The 22,521-nt window shown below is 34.5% G+C and overlaps 1 protein-coding gene, 1 long non-coding RNA gene and 1 pseudogene across 4 annotated transcripts; 1 reads left to right on the forward strand and 2 right to left on the reverse strand.

Moving 5' to 3' along the window:
- Positions 1–1,072: 1,072 nt before the first annotated feature.
- LOC117162146 (carcinine transporter-like) lies at positions 1,073–9,224 on the reverse strand (annotated as a pseudogene).
- Positions 2,799–5,998, forward strand: LOC143304932 (uncharacterized). 3 transcript variants are annotated; one of them, XR_013061597.1, is made up of 3 exons: positions 2,799–3,082; positions 3,816–5,219; positions 5,437–5,576. It is a non-coding gene; the product is annotated as an uncharacterized LOC143304932 (long non-coding RNA). The 3 variants fall into 3 exon arrangements; XR_013061598.1 differs by lacking the exon at positions 2,799–3,082 and adding an exon at positions 3,412–3,488; XR_013061599.1 differs by lacking the exon at positions 2,799–3,082 and adding an exon at positions 5,937–5,998 and having other exon boundaries at positions 5,083–5,219; positions 5,437–5,541.
- A 5,935-nt stretch (positions 9,225–15,159) lies between the features above and the next one.
- Positions 15,160–17,307, reverse strand: LOC117162148 (organic cation transporter-like protein). The gene is made up of 2 exons (XM_076627478.1): positions 15,865–17,307; positions 15,160–15,579 (listed from the first exon to the last, which is right to left on the reverse strand). The coding sequence occupies exons 1-2, from the start codon at positions 16,080–16,082 to the stop codon at positions 15,399–15,401; spliced, it is 399 nt and encodes a 132-aa protein (XP_076483593.1). The 5' UTR covers positions 16,083–17,307; the 3' UTR covers positions 15,160–15,398.
- Between the last annotated feature and the right edge of the window lie 5,214 nt (positions 17,308–22,521).

Raw genomic sequence — 22,521 nt, forward strand, 5'->3', positions numbered from 1 at the left:
GGATACGTCGCAAGAGAGGGTAGGAGATCCGACCGGCCTTGGATACAGTGTCCGGCCGTGGGAGGGAGGAATCCGTCTTCAATGTCTCTGCCATGTACATAGCTTTGTTTCCCCCTCCTTCCATTGTATCTAAGGCATGAGCCTGCTAGGTAAGCCTTACTGATGAGTCCACTAGCAGGCTCTGGACGAAACACACTTTTTTTCTTCTTTTTCTCCGTCTTCCTTCATATATCCGTGATAATTGTAGCCTGCTGGCTGTAGATGTCGCTTGCCGGGGTGTAGTACTGCTGTATTTCCTTCTTATTTAGATGTCGTGGAAGAAAAATCGGACTTTGGAAAAGTACGAGGCGCCGGGATTTGAACCCGGGATCCGAACGTTTGTACTCTATGGCGCTAACCACTGCGCTGCCGTCGTCCGACACTAGTTGGTTTCGAGTGGTGAGATTTGCGTTCTCGTGTGCCGCCACGAGAGGAAATCTCAGTGTGGGTGTGCTTTCTGAACGAAGAAAAAGGATTCGTTGTTCACACTTTTCGTTAGGAAAGTGAGGGTGCCCATTGATTATAGCCAACGTTAATGAATGAAGATAGGAGGAGGAAGCCTCCTACCAACGTGGCTCGTGGGTGACATTGTTTATTGGAAAAATAACTACCCGCTTTCTCCGTTATTTGTAAGAGTGCGCAATAAACCTAAGCATTGTTCTAAGGACCATCCATAAACCGAAAACACTTACAGGGTTAGAGATTCCTTCAAGCTATTAAGATTACGTCAAAGGATTCAGTTTATAGGATATAGTATGTAGTAGATCAGTATATAGTATAAAGTTTCAGACGGTGCACGGACCATCGTACGCGCCGTAACAGAGAGAGTTATAAGAATATACATAAAATGTAATTAAACATCTCAAAAGTAACTTAATTAGAAATGACTAGAATGTATGATGTATAATATAATGAATTCAAATTGTCTAAAAAATATTACAAATTTATAGAGATTTTACTATAAAATGTTTTTAACAGAAGCTGATACAGTTATATAGCATTTTCAAGCATTTACGAACATTAATGTACGAATTTGAAATTAGCAATATTGAAGCGCGGTACTCGGAAAGACGAATGTACATGGATAATTGTATGCACTAATCAACGATACGGTTATAATTGCATGCTTGATAGAAAAATATCATCGTAAAATTGATATGATTTCATGGAAACGCGTCTAACTTGGTATCTCGAAAGTATCTTAAGCAAACTAATTAGCGTGCCTGTTATGTCTTTTAAAATGTAAATTAACATGTAACAAAGAAACCTTCATCAATTTGATTCGCTTCAAACTGCGCAAATAAGTAGTATAAATAATATTTGTGATAGATTTGGCATCAATTCCATGTTTCCTTTAATATTTGCCTTTAGAAAGTTCAATTCGTTTCACGATTATACAAATTACTAAAAAAATGTCTATATTAGTAATTTATTTATTTTGCATTAATCGTGATATGTTAGTTGCATTATGTTATATGTAAACTACCACAGAGGAAAAATGATAATCTTTCAGTTATTAGTTTTCTGATTTTAATGTCATTTTATGAGTACTTTAACACGAGGTACTTGTAAATGAAAACAACCAATTAGGTCTAAAAACATAAGCCTGTTACCAAGACTCTTATTAAATTGAACAAGCTTTTCAAAAATCGAACGTGTATATTAACGCGAACTTATTATTTGACTGATTTGACTGACATCCGAAATTGGTGAGATCATATGAAATTTTGCTTTTCGCGGTTCGGTGTATAAGAACGCGTCACCGATTGCTCAACTTTCGATATAAAAAGCGGATCAAGTCTACCGGATTATCCTACAGACACGCATTAATTCGTAAGAGTTAGTCATCATCTGGATAATAATTATCTGAAGAAACTTTCAACGTGAAAATATAAAATTTTCATTGATTACATATTGCGTTCGCCATAATTGAAAAAATGATAAACCTTCGATCTCATCTTTCTAATACACATTTTCTTTACCTCGTGATAAATAAATTCTTGGAAATTTAGGAAAATTTTCAGTGATCACTTTAAGGAATTTGACAAATTTCCAACGAGACTATGTGACACCATTAGGTAAAAGTGATTCAAATGTAATAGCGATATTAAACGAGAAATCTATAAAGGTGTCATTAGAAATTCTAAGAATGTCTCTGCATCTTTATCTTAGGTATTACGTCAATAGTTTTCATTACCGTGATGTAATATTTATCATGCTTATTTTGTACGTAAAACGAATCGTTGGAATATTCCCGAAGCTAACGAAGCATTTCCCAAAAGTTAAACCGAAGAAATTAACGCGAATAGTTAAGTGAAATTTTTCCATTAACTTGCTCGCTCTTTTTAGAATTAAGGCTTACAAATTCTTAAACGTAAACGATAAAAATAAAAATTAATGTAGGAGAATAGAAAAATAATATGTTCCGATTTTTTCTCGTACAAAAATCGTCAGACTGATCCGCTTGTTATATTGTTACTTCTAAAAAAACACGAATCCTCCTTCGTGTTTTTTAATTGAATTATTATTAAAAATCAGATAATTATCGTTCACAGGAGTGATAGTGTCGATGTCCATTGAAGTGTGTCTTATGGTAGCAAGGCAACGACCAGAAATGTTGGTCCCTTCCGAATTCTTCGCCTTGCTTGATAGTCTGAGGAAGATTCTGGCCGACAGTTTCCGGCAGGAACAAAACCAGTGCAGCGCCAAAAAAGGACACCGTGCTGATAATGAGCATTGGAAATCCCTCCCAAATTGCAGCCTAATGAACAAATATTAATTTATATGAGCAAAGGTTAAATACCATGAAAATCTGGTCAAAGTATTTCTCATTTAAAAAGTTTCATTAGAAAGTTTCAACCAATATAGTTTCATATCTTAAGTTATTCCATCATTTTTTATTTTAAATTTCAATTTTTTGATTAAAGATCAGTTAAAGAAAAGCGTTGGTTGCAACTTCCAAAACGGGCTTTCTAGAAAGTGAGAAATATTTTGATCAGATTTTTATAATATTTAACTTCTTCAGGAAACAACTTGTTTTAAGGTAAGAAAAAAACTATTTTACATTTTCATGAGAAAATTTACATGAGAACTTTTTCATAATTTCAAATAGCGCTTATTGTATCTTTTGGGATAAATTAAAGAGAAGTTGAACGTGGATGTACTTAGCGGTGTTTCAAAAATGTTGTAACAACAATAGTAGTATAAATATTTATTTACCGAGTCAGTGATATATGGCGCCAAAGAGTGTGCAACTATTCCGAAAATATGAATGAAAGATACGCCCTGCGATCTGACTGGCGTGGGCAGAAGTTCTGCTGCATACTGAAGACCAACATTGGCTGCCATGTTCAGACAGAATCGCGACAATATTGACATTACTAATTTCGCGAGCACTGGGGAATAAATTACAAAATACAAAATTAATCCTGGGTACACAATACTTGATTGTAAGTTTAATTAAAAATATAGTCCGATCGAAGCTTAATCAAAATCAAATTAAAATTTCACACAAACTTTAAACTTCTATAAATCTCCAAATTCTAGAAAACCAACATATAGAAAATTATTGCTTCTAAAATGTGCACACCTCTTTCAATTTCGCCACTAAATTAATTCCTAATAATTCCTAAATTCTAGTTCCATCAAAATAATTATTTTCCAAGATTAATACCTTCGAAGTTGCCAAAATTCTTTTACATTCATCATCAACTTAATTTCAGATTTTTCTCAATAATACGTCATTATAATCGTTTTAATTTTACTTTAATAAACAGATCGATATATTTACTGGAATGCAGCATAAGTTCAGCGATACTGAGTACACAGGTCATTGCCATCGTGAGAAATCCGCAGAGTCTACGACCCCATCGGTCGAGCAACAGGGCGAGTAATAACCCAGCTGAAAGTTCTGTGACACAGGCGATCGAGAACGACACGAACACCGAGCTCTGGATAAGTTCTAATGAATACACGTGACCGTCGAACGAGATCAGGGTGAAACACCTACAAGATTGTATCGGTTATTTATGAAGGTTTTCTCGTAACATGAACTCGTATCTTATACTTGCCAGAATGCAACTAGAAGAATAGTGTTTCTCGCCAACCGTGGCATTTTGAACAGATCGAGCAGCGTCGCTGATTCTTGAATTTTGTCCGGTGCCTCCATGTTACTCTGCAAGAATTTATTTCGAGAATAATTAACGAAAGATATAATACGAGTCGTGCCTTTAGCCCTTACACAGTTCAAAATTCATAACACACTGAAAAGAAATTTTATTTTCATTTTATTCGTCATTAATAGATAGCACGAACAGTGGCACTTTGCATTCTGTTTTATGGAATTAGTCGGCATGGCTTTTGATATCGAGATTTATTAATATAATGGGTGGTTGGTTGATTAAATACTTTTCTGATCCGAAATACAGTCGGGAACAAAACTAAGTGGATTAGTGGAGAAAATGTAAAAATTCATTTCAATCATTTGCTGAACTATCTGCATATTATTAGAAGGAAATATAATAAATAAAACTCAAGTATATGAGGCTGATACTAATTTGATTATACTTTCTTCACATCTATTTCCATTAACTATAGCAGCTTATTTTTATCCCCGATTGTACTTGTAAATTGTAAATATTTTATAATTTCTATATAAATTCCCAGATTTACTTCAAATTTTGTACGAGATCGATATAATACCACAATGGAATCGCGACAGTCAAGTTTCATTTCATATTTCATTTTTCATCGCGTTTCATTTTTAAAACCTGTCTATGCATGTTAAAATACATTCGCGAGTCTGTGTGCTTTCGACGTGAATCAAATATATCTGTCAGCACAGATTCAAGTACTGTACCGTATGATTTCGCGTAAGCTTTCTAGAATTCTATTTGATCGAACTTACGACGAATATATCGCAAATACGCGAGTCTGGATTTCTGCGATTGATCCTAGCTATTCTCCGTAGTTTCTCAACAACCTTGTCCATCATCCCGTTGGAAATGTACCAGCTTGAACAGAGCAAATACGAGTGATATGGATCGATAAGTAAATTTGCATAAATCTCAAAGCGCAAGTTGAGAATTCGAATAATCGAACGATTAGGAGTTTACTTACCGGGCGCTCTCGGGAAGAATCCACGGTGTGATAGCGACAGATAACAGCGGTATGGCAGTAACGTAAGTAAAATATCTCCAGTTCGCGATATAATAGGCTATCCATGGTAAAATTGTACTGGCCACTGCGAAGTATACGCCAAAGGCGATATTCACGACCAACATTCGTTTCGAAACAGCCATATATTCGAGCACTGCGGGATAATTGATCGTCGATGACTCTCGGAATAACTGATTATTATATCAAGATACTTAACGACGATTATTCTTTATGTTGCAGTAATAGAACATGGAAGATTTATCGAGTGAAACCGGTTATTATTAATATGGAGCAATTGATGACGAGCCGAATGAACGATACCATCAACATAATTGTAGGATAATTGTAAGATTATAAATATAATTCCGATTTTAAATTAATCCGTTTACTCTGCAAACGTGAATGTTCCGAGTTTGAGCTGGTCCGTATAACAAAAAGCGCTACATAATGCACGTGTTTTGCTTCTAAAAATCAATATATTCATCTCTGGTGGTGGCAAAAGCTCTTGAATCAAGAACTCTCGAACCGTATAGTTCAATCGAGTACAGCAACGTCAAAATTATCTTCGAGGAACAATTCATCAAAAATTTGTCACGCAACATCATTTTTCACGTAATAGAAACATTGACTTCATACTAACGTTATCTCTCGCGTGACTGAAACATTGGCTTATCGGTCGAACCTCTCGCACTTTCTACTTCGTAGAAGGCTTACCGATAATCAGAGGAATGTTGATACAGTTATCGAACGCCAGTCCAGTGAGAAATCTACAGACGGCGAATGACCAAAAACTATTTGCGCTGGTAGTGAAAATGGAGGCAAAAAGGGCGATACCATTGCAGAACATTAAAGCTGGGATACGACCCTTGTGATCGGCGATCCAACCGACTAGGAAACCACCGATGATGGATCCGCAGAAGAAGATGGCCTGCGCCGTTGATACGAGGTATTCTCGGTCGCATACCCAATCTAGCTAATCACCAAGGTTAAGAGTTAGTCAGCGAAAAACCAGATTCATATTTTTCAGAATATAATTTTAATCCTGCTGCGGTTTTCGAATTTTTATATCTCGATTCTGCTCGCAGTTCGATGAATGAAAGAGTTCTTTATGCTCTGAAAAAAACGTTCGCGTAAAATCGGAACGAGGAATTATCCGTACTAACAATTATCGTCTTATACTTTCTTTAAACTTAAGAAATTTACTATAACAAGGTCAGAGTAGATCGGAAATGACCCAAAGAACGCAGCAGAAGTGTAAGAATTTCGAAGCATGCGATTCAGACAACGATGTGAATACTTCACCTCAGTTCCTATACTAGGATATGGAATCTGCGTAAAATTATACTCTCATTGAGTACATTTTATCGTTTTGTTTGTTTTGAAGCCCGATGAGCTCAGGCTCTTATCGCTCTTCAACAGCTCTGTGAAGTTTACGTCCTTCCGTTGACATTGTTCGTAATAAGGATAAACGTTCGTCACTGGAATCGCTATCTTAATCCTAAACACCCCATACGATAGATGATTGATCATTTTAATTATTAAAATAAGAACCAAAGTCCAGACAGAGTAATCCAAAAATATCTTGTATCTTATCGTGAAATTTTTCTACAATATTTTCTAATAATTTTCGAAATGTTCGAAAATTCGAGAAATTCCAGAAATCGCGATATCTCGCATATTTTTCACAATATTTTAAAGTCACTTTCTACGAACAATCAAAAATATCGTTCAAAGTTTAAAGGAGCTTTCGTTGCTACGTATATCTCCTTTTCTTTCTTTCCTTCATTATACATACTTACCTCTCTTCTTCGGTGAAATTCGAGTTTACTAATTCGTCTATCCTGCACCAGTGTTCCGTGGGAATAATCGTAATGAAAAATTGCGAGAAATACAGAAACGCGTACGTCGCGCCATAAGGTAGTAACGACAATAACAACAGCCATTGATATCTCCCGTAGTCACCGACATACGGCAGAACATCATCGAAACTTTCCAATCTTGGTCTCAATCGAGTCGCTTCAGTGGGCAATATAGAGTTACTCTTCTCGTCCTTCATTTCGCTGAAACAGAATCCATCCTTGATTTCCAGGCGTAGCAGTATAAAAGTCGTATAACAAAGTTTTCAGTCTTCTAGTCTTTGAAATAAATGTCATTCGGCAGTTCCTTTGATGTTTCACATTCTGTGATTCCAATTACAATGCTCCTTTCCTCTCCCACAAACAGGAAATTATTTTCTGACAGAACGCAGGAACAATCTTACCCGTCATTCACGTTTTCCCCTTCCATAGTTCGAGCAGCAAAGTCTCAATTATGATTTTAGATTTTGAAAGGCAACGGAGATGAAAAAGGAGACCCGATATGCTGATCGAAAGACGTTCGGAAATGAACTGAAAGAACGAGCGAAGTCCGGCAATTGTTCGCTTTGTTTTCGATTCGGTTAAACGTTAAATTAAGTGTAAGTGTTTGCTCGAGTGCCGGCCAATTACTGTGCCGGGAGTCAAGTGAATCGTGACACGCGACTCGTTCAAATTGAATTGCATACGAACCACGCTCGCGAGATCATCTTTAAAAAGGGCTGATTCGGTATACGCGGCGATGTCAACGTGATATCTACATGTCTGAGGAAAGTTTCGACGAAAGAAATAGCCTCGAGTGCTGGTTAATGGTGTTCGAGTTATCGTTTGGATATCGATATTATAGATTTGCAAATGAGATAGAAGAACCGAAGGAAAGTTTGTTGACTCTGTCATATTTAATTAAATGCAGGAGAAAAATTGAATGGAATAATTTTCTGATTAATATTGTTTGTTTATTACTCGTAATCCTCTTACCCGGCGACTTAAGGGTGACTTCCGGTTACAGTGCTTAACTAAACTAAGTTTTCGATCAATATATTGAACTCTATTGGAAAATAACCGAGAAAATTTTAAGCCATCGAAGGCTAAGGATAAATGAAATAATTGAAGGTTTTTCAAACCTGTTTTAACACTAATATCAGGGATATAAGAAGATGGTACTTCTGATGTATCAACGCAATTATTTGATTATTTACCATTCGTTAAAACAGACGGTCTTAGGGACTGAGGTGGTTAATTAGATATTGAAAAATTAAAAGAACGATTTCCAAGTTAAAAGTAAAATAATATATCGATCTTTCGCAAAATTTTTATATCAAATTGTTCATTTTCGTATCAGATAGAGCAAAAGGTTAAACTGATATGTTTACTTGAAAATGGATTCAGGGAAATTAATCATTTGCCAATTAAATTTAAGCGAATACGTGAAACAATATTATCATATAGAATAAACACGAAAACGAAACAGCTGACAGAAAAACCATCGATTTCGAGACATCGATTAGAATGACTAATGTCATTGTCAGGAGCGAGAAAGTGGTCGAGTGCTCGAAATAACTGACCTGTTTGGAAAATACGACAACGAGAAACGTTCGTGTCTACGAGCCATCGTGTCTACATAATAAATACTTGCGTGTGTACGTCTACACAAATGGTGGCATTTTTAAAATCAAAACTATATGCAGAATATTCTTCTAGCGAAAGACAGACAGTCTCTACTCACTATGTACATACGAAGAAAAAGATACACACTACATTCCAAACACATGTCCAAACACAGGAATGACCTCGTAACTTACATAACACCACAACTGAAGAAATTACACCATATAACATTGAATGTGACGGATGTAATATGGCACATCAATTATCGAACAAAAAGTTTCATAAAATTCAAATTAAAAGAAATATGGGATCGCGAAACACACAACGGGTGTGCATAAGTTATGTACGTAACTTCCAACTTACACACATGCAATAGGTTTAACCGTTACTGGCGTTGATAATAACAGAAGCACAGTCATGGATCCGTTACCATGTCTAGCGTTGTTTCAACGAGTTTCATTCCCACTTGATTTAGTGTCGCTCCTAACCGCTGGTTCACGCAACAGAGAAGGATAAAATGAACCACGACAGATATACAATTACATACTTACGTACTATATGGTTCAAAGTCTATAAATAATATTGTAGACGGTATAATTAGAGGCCTTCTGTACTATTTCCGCATGCAGTAACGTCCTAAACGTATACACGGAAAACTTTAAATCGTAGCACAATTGAAGCCAGAAGAAATTTTAAAGTGAGCTAAAAAATGAAAAACAAGCCGAAGATTCAAGAATAACAGAATTACACTGGAAACTCTATTTGGGTGGGGGGGGGGGTGCGTTTGAAAATCGATCGCGTATTACGCGGTAGGTAGTAGTTGACTGATATGATTGGAGTAATAAATGTCATTACGGATTATTTGATATCACTTTTGAATAAAACTTTTTGAATAAAATTCAATGTCAAGATTTATTCATTATCGATACTTATCTTGTTTACAGTAGATTGTAGAATCGAGATATTCTGTTCGTAATTTTTTATGAAAATGTTCTTCGCTTTGATGAAGAATTTTTATTTTTAAAATGATATAAATGTGATATCTCGACGATATAAACGATGCTTTTCTTTATCTGTATATAAACTAAGCAACTTCTAGTTTTATAGATTTTTACACAAAGTTCGTCAAAATCATACGTAAGAAATATTTTCTTTAGATCTTGTACCGATTTACTGAATTACATATAGTAAATCATGCTAATATTTAATAACTAAATATAACTAGATATAAGTAATTATATTAAATAACAAGCGGGATCACAATATTGTTTATGGGTACAGAGACCTTAGAAAAATTATGATCGTAGTCACGTAATTACATTGGTTCCTCAAGAATCCTGTCTACCTTGATAGATCATTAAGCAACGTGACTGGAATCGCATTGCGTCGTCGAAGGAAAATTTTTTATCTTTACTTTGTTGTATGAAAATGCTTTCACTGACTGTGTAGAGGTCGGACTGAGGGAAATCTGTGTTCGCTTCTGGTTTCCATAACAGTAGAACAATGGATCTTGAATAATAGATACATTTCTGTTATGTATTATAAACACGTAACTAAAGAGAATTCCATAATATTACCCAAAAACAGTTCATTCAATTTTAATTTCTGACTAGAAGAGACGAGAAATTCGCTAATGGAAAATTTTCATTTTTAAAATGCTTTACATTTATTAATACTCTTTTTTCGAAAACGATACTTATCGTACCATCTAATACTCAAAGATCAACGCTTATCACAGTTTTCTGTTCCATCTTTTTTAAATGCTTAAAATATTAAACCTAAATTTAATATTTTTTATCATTTTATTAACACGAAATCTGTTATTAATTATTTACTGTAATATTGTACAAATATTTCAGTCTTCATTTTGCCATACTAATACATAATGATCGTGATCTATCTTGATCATCTATCTTTTCCAAACTGATAATGTATTCCTTCATGGAATTTACCAGTTTCACTTCCTTATTGTTCATTTATCACCTAGTATCGGTAACAGATTATGTTATACGTGTTTCGTCGGCAAAACAAACAGAACTAAAGGATCTAAGAATCGCTCAGTAAGTAACAATGCGATTATGGCTGATTTCAGACAATCTGCGGCATTAAATTTTCTCACGTTGTCTCGTAACGATTGTGATTTTCCTTCTGATCCTTCAGATTAAACGTCCTTGAACATCGTTAACTAAATCATGAATTTATAACGAACCCCATTTTTCATTATTTTTTAACAAGATTCCAAAAGATATGAAAAGTAGACAAAACGGAGAGTTTATCTGAACATAATATTTATCGAATAAATCGAAATTTTATTACACGTATTTAAATATTTAAATAATCTATCATTCGAGTGTGTAATTTGTAATTATAAAATTTTATAATTTGTAAACTCGTAGAAGGCAATTAAAAACTCATGAATACACAAGTGTGTGTCACTTCATGTATGTACTTGTTGTATCGGGTATTTATGACATTCAAATAATAATATCTACATTTAGCTTTCGAAAATTAACTTGCTAATACGAAGCGTATTTACCTTCATATTTTATAATAAACTTAATTATTTCGTTAGCAATGAAACATGTGCGTCTCGCAGAAATGTAAAAAATCGTAGACAAATATAATGTTCCTAGTTTTACTTAACTTCTTAATTTTATTTACAATGATTATTGTAACGAAGTGTCTTCAAGTGGCAATAACTCAAATTTAATCCAATTTTTACGAACGCATAATCAAACTCGAATTTTATTCTTTAAGATATAGTTCATTCGAGTAACTCTGAAACGTAATTAATTAAAGCTTAGAAACGAAAGATTAAAAACATTTAATACCCAATGGTGTATCTATTCCACTCTATATTAATATTAAAAAAACATACAAATCGGCGTCAAAAGATGTCAATATTTACAATCATAAAAATCGCCACGTTAAATCATCTTTTCATCTACTAATCCCACTCATAACAGCACACTCACCAAACAAACTATCAATGATCGCAAACGAGTCACAATGCCTTTCACATTTTACGTAAGCAAAAAAAGAATACAACGATCGTGATAGAAACTTTACAAGTGTCCCATTTACATATGTGCGTGTCTGTGTCAAGACTGCAATCAGTAAGATTAATCTCGTCTGTCGTCGACAACATGCTTCTCCGCAACCTTACTAGTTGGCACCGAATAATGGTACAATCGTCTCGTAACATGTATGATTGATAATTCGTCACGCTAGAGGGGCATATTCATTACTCGACGCTTCAGATTGCATCACGTTAATATTAATTAGCGACAGAAACTACGATAAAGGTCGCGAACTCTCGTATATTGAACCTTAACATTGGGGCAGTGAACGATATTTATGGAGTAGAGATGATATAGCACTGCACGTACGTAGCTGTGCGCATAGCATCGGATTCCATTGACTGTTAAGGGAATTAAAATGAGAAGAGAGAAGAATTTTCCATAACGATGCTACTAAACGGTATCGAGAAGAATCATTTCGTCGATGGTCTACAATAAAAGATTATAATACGTACTTGAGGCGGATAAGTCTCCTACGTGAAAATTAAAAAATGAAGAGAAAGAGAGCGATATAGAACCATGCGTTCCTTCAAGAAAAAAGAAGAAAAAAACCGACTAGATGAAGTAAGTAGTTCGCAAAAATATAACGTATCGTACCTTCGTGACTTTCCATACGAAAGTCGTATTCAGCTCTCCGCGGCTCACCGAATTAAAAAAAAAAAATCGTGTTTGTAAGTGTGCTTTAGATACCGAAAAAAACAAGTTTTAAAAATCATGTGACAAGCGCATTTTTAAATTTGAGACGTTATCCTCTTTTGTTCTCCCGCCCCTGCCTTTTCTACGCCCGTCGAGATCGAATTCTCGCGATATTTTGCAATTCGTAGCTGCCTCTTTGGCACGAACAATTAATGTCACGTTTTTAGAGGATTAGACGCTGAAACTATTAAGAGCTGCTCGTCAGAATATTCCTTTTAATCTTTCACACGATGTAAACTTCCGTGGTAATCGACTTTGAAGTTTATTATCTCGTAATCTTTTCATCGAATTTTAATCCTTTTAGGCTTAAATCTGCCGAGTTTCTGAGCACTGCGTACACATGCAAGCAAAATTTCTCTGAGAAGCGGAAAACTTCGAAATTTTTGTATTTATCTATAACGGCATTATTTTGCATTTGTATTTGTATTTATCTAAATTTCAAGAATGTCTGAAAGTTGCGAAAATTAAGACATCGATATTTTCTTGGTTGCTTGTGGTAGCTGGTATGGCAAAGTAAGTGTACGAAATTTCTGGGATCTATGGGAAAATTCTCGTTTAGCAGTTACGCGTAGGAAAACTTTCAGAAGCAATCGTAATTAATAAATTGACAGTGGAAAAAGTAATTGGCCGATCGCGAATGGTTTTTCCACGCTTATTATAGCTTTAAATCGCGTTACATCTACAATTAGTCTTGAATTGTACCTCCGTAAAAACAAAAACATGTTTCTCCACTGTAACAGCACGAACGACTCCCACGCATACGTCGAATACTCGCTGCGATTCGAATTCCAGGTATTTGTAGCTCGACGATATTTCTCGAAACACTCTGAAATTGGAATATTCTTCGCGCATTTCTAAGATTCTCCAAGAAGAGATTTCAAGCACTTCTAGGGAGAAATTTCTTGGAAGATTATCTCTGTACTCTTTATGAACATAACGTGAACTTGGCATTATAATATACAGCATGTTGAATGCTGAAATTATCGATTTTATATACAGATTGTTACGACCGTTCGTGGAGAGACGTTGTTGGAATAAACTGTGATTTATAACTTGTTATATCGGTGTCTTATTCAATTCAATAACGCACACAAATACAAAGGAAGGGTATTGCAGATTTATGGAGATTATGGAGAAAGATATTAAATTTGTCAATAAATGCTTTGTTACAGTTGGTACGACCGTTCGCGGAGAGATGCGGTCGCGAGGACGCGTCAGCGAGAGGCGTAAATTCTCGCGACGACTATGTTAATCGACGCCGCGAAATAGTCGTTCCCCTGTTTCGGTTAAGACAACAGAGGTGGTTTAATGAATGTAACACTGTATTAACAGGTTAACATAGAATGATATATTTTACAATAATATGATGAATATGTTACAGAAATTTGACTCGACTTTACGATATCTCTAGATAAATTCGTTTGCTCGTCAGATTTGTCGAAGTGTCACGTTTGACTCGTCAGAAGGAACAGATCCCCTTCGATTGTTCCTTTGTCTCATTTGGAAGATGACCCCCACTATGCTCGGGTCACGCCACCGCTCGCGCCTATGATCACGTGCCTCTTCTTGTGTGAAAAACGTAACGATCAAAAATCGACGTTTCTAGAGCTCGCTGCTTGGCAACAACTATGCTCTCGTCGATACATTGTATATGATCCGACGGGCAGATAGGGTGGTCTGCCTGCGACACTGTAGGGCCGCGAGCGACGGTTAGAAAATACAGCCTGTGGTAAGCCTCGTGGCGTAACACAGATTTTACGTTAATTTTATTCGAAAGATTTAGGTCAAATTTTTCCTTCGAAGAAGATTTTTCTGTCTTCAAAAGCGATTTTCCATCATTAATCGAAATATCATTTTTGCAATGGCTTGCTAGTGGGATTACGTGTTAAAACGTTCAGCTTTAAAGAGGATTATCTCCATCTCGGCGAGACTAGGCTCTCTAAAAATTGATGAATCCTGTACAGACAATATCTATAGTAAGCAACGCGTCGTCAAAACTTCAAAATATTATTACCCCGCTTTTACGTCGCAGATGTCGACAAAAATATTAATGAGATTTCCTAAGATAATCTCATACTTATTTGTATCGTTAATTCAATCGACTAAGGAACAAGTGGTGAAGAACTATTAGCAGAATCCAGGGAAGGTTTTACTGGCAAGTTTTATTACAAAACATCTAAGAACGATTTACATCATAATAAAAATAATCGCGCTATCTCGTCGCGTGACATGCGCCCGAGGTCTCTGCGATTGCTAATCGATCTACGAATACTTACACGTACATATGTACAAAACTCGTGGCCATACACCACGTTGTCCATATTATTTTCATCTCGTTAATATACTTTGTATATTTATGATGTTATTATTTTACTAGTATAACGATTATTGCACTATATTCTATAAGATGCAGCTTTTGTACGAACAATTTCAGGAACTTTTATAACAAAGGAAAGTACTAATTTTTAACATTAACTACCCACGACAATTTACGACAATTACTTTAACCTACGTTCTTACTCTAATTTTTATTCGCTCGCCTAATGATTTAATTTTTAATCAATCATTGTTGATGAAAAATTGCGATGATAATTGCATTGCGGATCTTTATGCAAATGCATATTTTCGTGGATACAATAATACAATTGAAAGATTTGATACAATCGAAAGGACTTGGGCAAAAGTATGTTTCTATCCATTAAATATCATCGAGTGCTGTACTTTTGGATATTTTACAAAATTTTGCGTCATACGCATTCTATAAATTTTCGTATCTTCGAATCACCCATAATTGCATAAAAATCCGCTGTTTTGTGATAATGAATATTAATGACGGTGGAATTTAAGATTCCTGGATTCAGTAACTTGTCTTACTCTAATACATGTATTGCACGTTTTTGGAAGACTAAAGATTCTTTGCTCGAGATCAACGCGACAAATATTGTACTTCGTGGTAAACGTTTCGCTACAGCCTTTCGACCTCTGTGATCGAGTTTTCGCTTTTCCTCGATTTTATACTCGATCTCCGTAGCATGCTACTCCTTAAAGGTTCACCGCGAAGCGACGCTCTCATCGAATTCCTCGCACTGCATCTAAAAAATAATCGGAACATGGCAACCGGTGGTGTCTCCTCGTCCTCGCGTTTCCTGTCAAAACATTGCGTTTAAAAATATTGAATCCAATCGCTTAAAGATTTGAATAACTTCCCAACTCGATCCTTCTCTTCTGTTCAAAAGATTTAAAAAGCATTTGAAGAAAGAAGATAGTCCAGTTTTCTTTTGAGAGATTTAACAGATTTTAAGAAGAAAGTAATACGAAAGCATACGAAGATGTAGATCTAACAGAATGCTTGAGAATCTTGAACTTCGAGCTTGAAGATCTGTGAATATCTTTGAAAAAAGGAGACCGAAAGTTCCTTTATGTGATTTTACCTTCCGATACAAGGTACATCCCACATCTTCTGATCTTTTCCAAAATCCTCGCTGTCCTGCAGCGTCTGCGGAAGATCCTTATTCAATGTTTCCGGCAAAAAGAGAGTCAGAAGACCGCCCATAATTTCGAGTGTGCCCAGCACAAGAAGAGGTAGGAACGAGGACACAACATTGAGATAGACTACGAAGGGTGCGAGGATATTAGCAACGTATCCCATTATATGTATCAAAGCTACACCCTGAGCTCTAACCACAGTTGGTAATACTTCAGCCGCATATTGGAGACCGATATTGTATGAAATGTTTATCCAAAATCTACCGAGAATTGCCAGAGAAGCTGTATATATACCTGAAGAAAAAATTTTAGCATTAGTTTTTAATTCTAATTTTTCATGAAATAATTTTAGAAAATTTTAAGGAATAAAAAGGGAAGAAATTATTTTATCTGTCTGTAATTTGTCTGGTTGTCTGCAATAGTTGATACAAGCATTTGCTAAGCTTAATATAAGCGTGCTTAGCTCTAAGCTAAGCACAAGCAATAAGCTTCTTATCTATAAAACGTTAATCTAGCCAATTTGAATCTAAGGGATTGTATTATGGATTACGGCTACTGAAAGCCATATAGCACTGCTGGAGCGCTGAAGCCCATCATTTTGAGGACTATTGCCAACGCCCTTTGATATATGCGGAAATACGAAGCGATCTTATGATCAAAGCAGTAGAAGGGGAAATAAAATATCTATACAACGGATACATGATAGGGCTTGGAAACTATTCTAGCAATGTAGCAAATAATCTACAAGCATTTGCATGTTATAAATATTCCAAAATATACATTTTCTTCCTTTCAAAAAGCACAATGTTATACGAATGAAAAATATTCGTCTGATTAAGTCAGAATTATCGACTTAGGTTATTTAGAAGATTGATCAGTAATATAGAAGGGTGTATATATAAAAACGAAATGTACGTACTATTGGAAACTGCAGAAGCCCAGATGCTGAAGATACCAGAAATGACGAGGGAACCACACGCCAGCCATCTTCTGCCCCATCGATCAAGAACGAGCGTGAGGAACGTGTCAGCAGGCAGCTCGGTTGCTGCAGCAATCGTGAACGTAACAAACACGTCCAGGCCTAAATTATCGACGTTTCGTACGTGACCATCGAACACCAAAGAAATCGCCATCCTATATTTCGTAAAACAATTTCATATGATAAAGAAAAGCACGCTATCATATTTCATGTGAGAAGCAAATTCCTTGCTTCAGAAATGAAGTATTTTTAGACAAAAGATATAAAACTGTTCGTGAGATTTTTACAAGATACAATTCCGATTTTACGTCAATCTATTTGATATCTGTTTAATAGCGATACGAACCAAATAACAATAAATAGAATCGTGATATTCCGTAGTCGTGGCGTTCTAAATAGATCCAACACGGAGTACATTTTGTCTGCTTCCTCCTCTTTGCAGATTCTGGCACAGGTTTCCTGTTATTAGCAAATTTTTAACTAGTTAATGTCGTTTGTCTGTTTTTCTTACAAATTTATGTGAATCTGTTATGTGTACAAAGATTACGATAAAATCCGGAAGAAAGTTTATGTTATATTTGTATGAGACGATCCTTTCGAAATAGTTTACTTGGACGTTCGCAAATTTTTTCATTTTACTTTATAAAACATCAAACCTCTGAAAGTCGATTATCTCCTTATATCGTACATTAATGTTAATATTGCCATGATCTATTCATAGACTGAGCAGTTTCCAAATGTTTAATCTATTTGTATAAAAATTTTCAAAGATAAAAACAATATACAAATTCAATAAATAACATTACAGAAATAGACAATAACAGACAATAACAGAAATTGACAGCAATTTATCGCTGGCAATTTAGGTGATGAATAAGATATAAAATTACTAGGTTGTAAACAAATTTTCATTACGTAAAAGACCCAATTAGACTTCTATTCAAAGAAAATGATTATATGATATGCTTAAAGGCATATAAATTGGTATTTATAGAACGCACATAAAGCAGGAAAGATCATAAAAGTAGAAAATACGGAAAAGATTGCGGTAATCGGTTTATTTACCCGGAATCGTCTATAGATGTCATCGGGCACCTTGGTGCCGTTGATTCGCTCGAATTTACCAAGGATTTTAATGGCCCTGTCTATCTGACCTTGGCTGACCAGCCATCGAGCGCTTTCCGGTATCAACCATGGCGTACCTACGGCTAGAACAAGAGGAACTGAGGTGACAATACAGGTCATCCTCCAGTCGGCCAAATAATAGGCGATCCAGGGTAGAATGCAAGTTGCAAATGTGAAGAATATTGCGATCGACATATTCGCCACGAATGTCCTCCACTTTGGTCCAACGTATTCTAATACTGGAATAAAAAACATAATATTTAGAAGAATCATCTGTAAAAGAAATATTCTGTGAATAAAGAATGGAACAATATATTAGGTTGTCGCAGAAATTTCTTTCGTCTCGTAAGGAGATAATAGACGCATACTATTTTTTGTTTTATATTATTTTATTGAATTATATTCATTGGGACAAAATAGATCATACGTAATTCAATAAAATAATATAAAACGAAAGAAACTTTTGGGGCAACTTAACGCAATATGAAGAAGAAAAATTTGAGTTACAAATATATAAAAAGTAGATATACAATATATAGATTAATTTAACAAACGTGTTTAGTTCTACGATTAAATCGTGTTTAGATCTAATAACAAGGACTTTAATAATTTCCCGATGATTGTTCAAGCCCATTTAAATTTCCGTAAGTGTTTCGATACTTATCGACAAGAATACGTTTCTATTTACGAATTATACAGGGTGGTTGGTAACTGGTGGTACACGCGGAAAGGGGATGATTCTACGTGAAAAAAGAAGTCGAAAATATAGAATAAAAATTTTTCGTTTGAGGCTTTGTTTTCGAGAAAATCGACTTTGAATTTTCGCTCGGTACGCGTGCACTTTATCACGTCTCGTTATAACGGATCTCACTGTAGATCGTTGTCTCAATTGACGTTATTTTTAAAATTTTTTAAATTTTTAAATTTTTAAATTTTTAAATTTTTAAATTTTTAAATTTTTAAATTTTTAAATTTTTAAATTTTTAAATTTTTATTCTATACTTTCGACTTCTTTTTACGCGTAGAATCACCCCCTTTCCGCTTGTACCACCAATTACCAATCACCCTGTATTTCTTAAAGATACAAAAGGTAGAATCACGCGTAACTAGCAATATCATAAATTAACTGTGAATAAACGGATCGTTAGAGTCAAAGGATCATTTACATAATTCAAACACGAGCGTGTGTTACCTTGTTAAGCTATTTATGGTAGATATTGAAAGATCGATAAGCCTGAGATACATATTTATGTCGAAACGAACATTCTCTACGGAAAGTCGAGTCTAATTCGATGAAAACAATTGACTTCCTGAACGAACATATCGATATATATCCACAGTGCAATGACAAGTAAATATTACTCTATTTTCGTACAAGAAAACAGATTAAAACGATGAGAAGTTATCTTGAACAATTGAACTGACCTTCGCGATGAATGAATCTCGCAATTTCACGAATACGTAGACGAAATTAATGTCTGGTGCGTATACTTCCAATAAATTAGAAACGCAAGGTTGTAACTCTTTAATCGCATAACAGGACAAGATGCGATAAACACGTGGAAATATATCATAGTGAACAACGTCTATTTGTAGTTGCCGTAAAATAGGGAGTAATTGCTCTTAATGAAGCAACCGTGTTAGCCACTTAATAGTGGCTTGCTTCTAATCCGGAATCACCTTCAATTAGTTGTAACTAGTGGCTTCCTGATAATTACCGCTCAGTGGTTGTTTCTTTTTTTTTTTTTTTTTTTTGCTTTATTATAATTGCGATGCTCGAACCATGTTTACCATGGAACTCGCTTCCTTATTTAAAATCACTTTGTACCATTGAATTTTACTTTTCATGCTTCATAATGAACCAATTTATAATTCACAATAAACCAAAATGACGAACGTTCGTTTAAATCACGAGTTTCAGATATTTCTATTCTCTAAAATTACCTGAATTAATTTTTATTAAATAAAATAGCTATAGGATAATTCCACAAATCAGATATTTTGAGCAAATATCTCGGAATTTCCTGTTTAATTCGCCGTAAATTTTTCCAATACGCTCTGGACCTCCTACATATATATAACGTGTCTATACATAACTGTTAATTCATCATTTTCTCGTAATCCTAACAAACAATGCTTAAAAACTTTAACTACATTTTGGATTATTATCTCGCACGAATAAATTTTAAGCTATTAATCGCTTTCCTGAAAATCTGGGTTGGTTATCAGCTTCGGTACGAGACCATCGAGTAACTCGGTACGCATGAACGGAAATAATCTCCCAGTTATATCCAAATGTTTAATAATTTTCTACATAGAAATTTAATGAAAAATAAGAATAGAAGAACCTAGCATTACAAAAATCAACTTCCATGAAATCTAAATATTATTTATGCTGTCTGTAATTTTCAACATCTTCTTTCGCAAATCATCATCACCATCATCATCATCACCATTGCGACAGCCATTCTAAAATATATGTATCATTAATTTAATAGAAAATAAGAGTAGAAGAACCTCACGTTATAAAAATCAATATTCATAAAACCAACAAAATATCGTTTTTTAAATATATGTATCATTCAGTTTGTATTGCCTTTACAACGCGTAGATAGGGCGAGGAGATCTCTTCTGAAGACGAGATATTATTCTCATAGAAAGGATACAGAAAGGAGAAGAAGACGTAAAGAAGCTTCTCTGAGACCACTCGTTTCATCACTTCGCCTCTCAAGGTTTACTGCCTTTAACATTACATTATTCGCGCAGAAAAAGTATTCGCTTTTCTCCCAGCTGTTTCCGTCACCCTGTAATTTCATATCGTGTTACCGTTCGATCAAAAGCGACAACTCATTTATTGTAAACGAAGATTCCGTGCGGCACAGTTAGCAAAGATAAATTACAGACGATCGTATTAATAATAATAATCTGACCGATATCTCGCAATGCGACCAATCGATAAACGCGAGCACCGTCCAACGCAAGGACGTTGTTAACGTTTCGAAACTGATTAACGTTCGTTCTCTTCTTTCTTTTCTTTCGTTTCTTCCTTCTCGCCTGTTGGCTCGTAAAAGTATCTTAGCATTTATAGACATTTTTTATTTATTTATATTTATTATATATGATGGTATCATAATTAGTACAACAAAGTATTATTACGTTTCTGTTATATATTCATGAATATATTGTAATTTCATTAGGATCGTAATAAAGTCATATAATAATTATATCGAATATGACGTCAGAATTATAAATACGGTTATTATAATGCAGAGTTTCAATTAAGTAAATTTAAAAATCTATATACAAGATACAAAATTATTTAGCGTAATTATATATTTCACAGTAATTACAAAAATATTTAATTATAAAAATAGTCAAACATTTATTATATTAATAAATCCCGATATTTGATAACCATTTATTACATGTTTAAGATAACTATTTATGCTGTATATTTGTACTAAATAAATGTTTGCATTAAATATCTCGTAACTTCTATGTGCATCTTCAGAAATGCTTCAAACTTTACCAATATAATCATTACAATGCTAATGAAATTTCAGAATGTTTTATATAACACATATTCTACATACATATAAATTTTCTGTGGCAAATATGTAAATGCTTTTATAAACTACTAGGTTTATACGCTTTGCAGTCTCATATTTTCCTCCCACTGTTAGCATTATCTGCAGTTTGTATGTGAGTTGTATGAAGTTGATCGAATTCTACGCTTTCAACGATCTGGTCGAGTGAGATTCTGCTTGAATAAGTTATAAATCCTGGCAGGAAGAAAGGCACGTGTTATTGATATCGACTGGTTAGCTGGAATGTTGAATAGGAATTTAAAGAACCAACTCAAACTTTATCGATAATAAAATATGGAAAATATGACTGCAAATAATACGTGAAAAATAATGGAAATATTCTATAGGATATTTGAATGTTTATTAGAGAATTTTAATAATAATATGGAACATAAAGAAGAAAGAAATTCGATGATACTAAATAATGATGATACTGAAAATTTCAGTGATTTTTATTAATATAAAATTAACATTAATATAAATAAAAACAAAATCTATTATAAATGATATAGACGAACTTTTTAACTAAATATCGTTAGAAAGAAAAGTGACACAAGTATACATACGAAACAATACAAAAAATCCGCATCTATCTAGAGAAATTTGTTAGGAATTTCAAAGTCTGTATAAATACGTATACTAATACATAAAGCTTCTAAAGCTCTAAAGTCTTAATGTTTAAAAAAAAGTACAAAAATATTTCTATTAAAATATATATGATATTTTCCACGGTATTTTCTACGCAGTTTCTACAATTAAGGATTTCCTCGTTCCCATCGATTTTCCTCTAGTTGTGAGACCCTCGGATAATCACGTCCCTTTCATTTTATCTTCGCTACGCTCGATTATAAATACGGAACTGAATATAGAATTATTTGCAAATCAATGAATCCGATGATGTAATTTGTTAC

This window comes from Bombus vancouverensis, unplaced genomic scaffold, assembly GCF_051014615.1.
Source record: "Bombus vancouverensis nearcticus unplaced genomic scaffold, iyBomVanc1_principal scaffold0064, whole genome shotgun sequence".
NCBI lineage: Eukaryota > Metazoa > Arthropoda > Insecta > Hymenoptera > Apidae > Bombus > Bombus vancouverensis.

Bases quoted from the DNA above. Each gene is read 5' to 3' on its own strand.
- LOC117162148 (XM_076627478.1), bottom strand. From the start codon at position 16,082: ATGGGATACGTTGCTAATATCCTCGCACCCTTCGTAGTCTATCTCAAT. The intron at 15,580-15,864 runs GTAAAATCACAT...ATGTTTTGACAG, and splicing joins GATGTACCTTGTATCGGAAG to GAAACGCGAGGACGAGGAGA.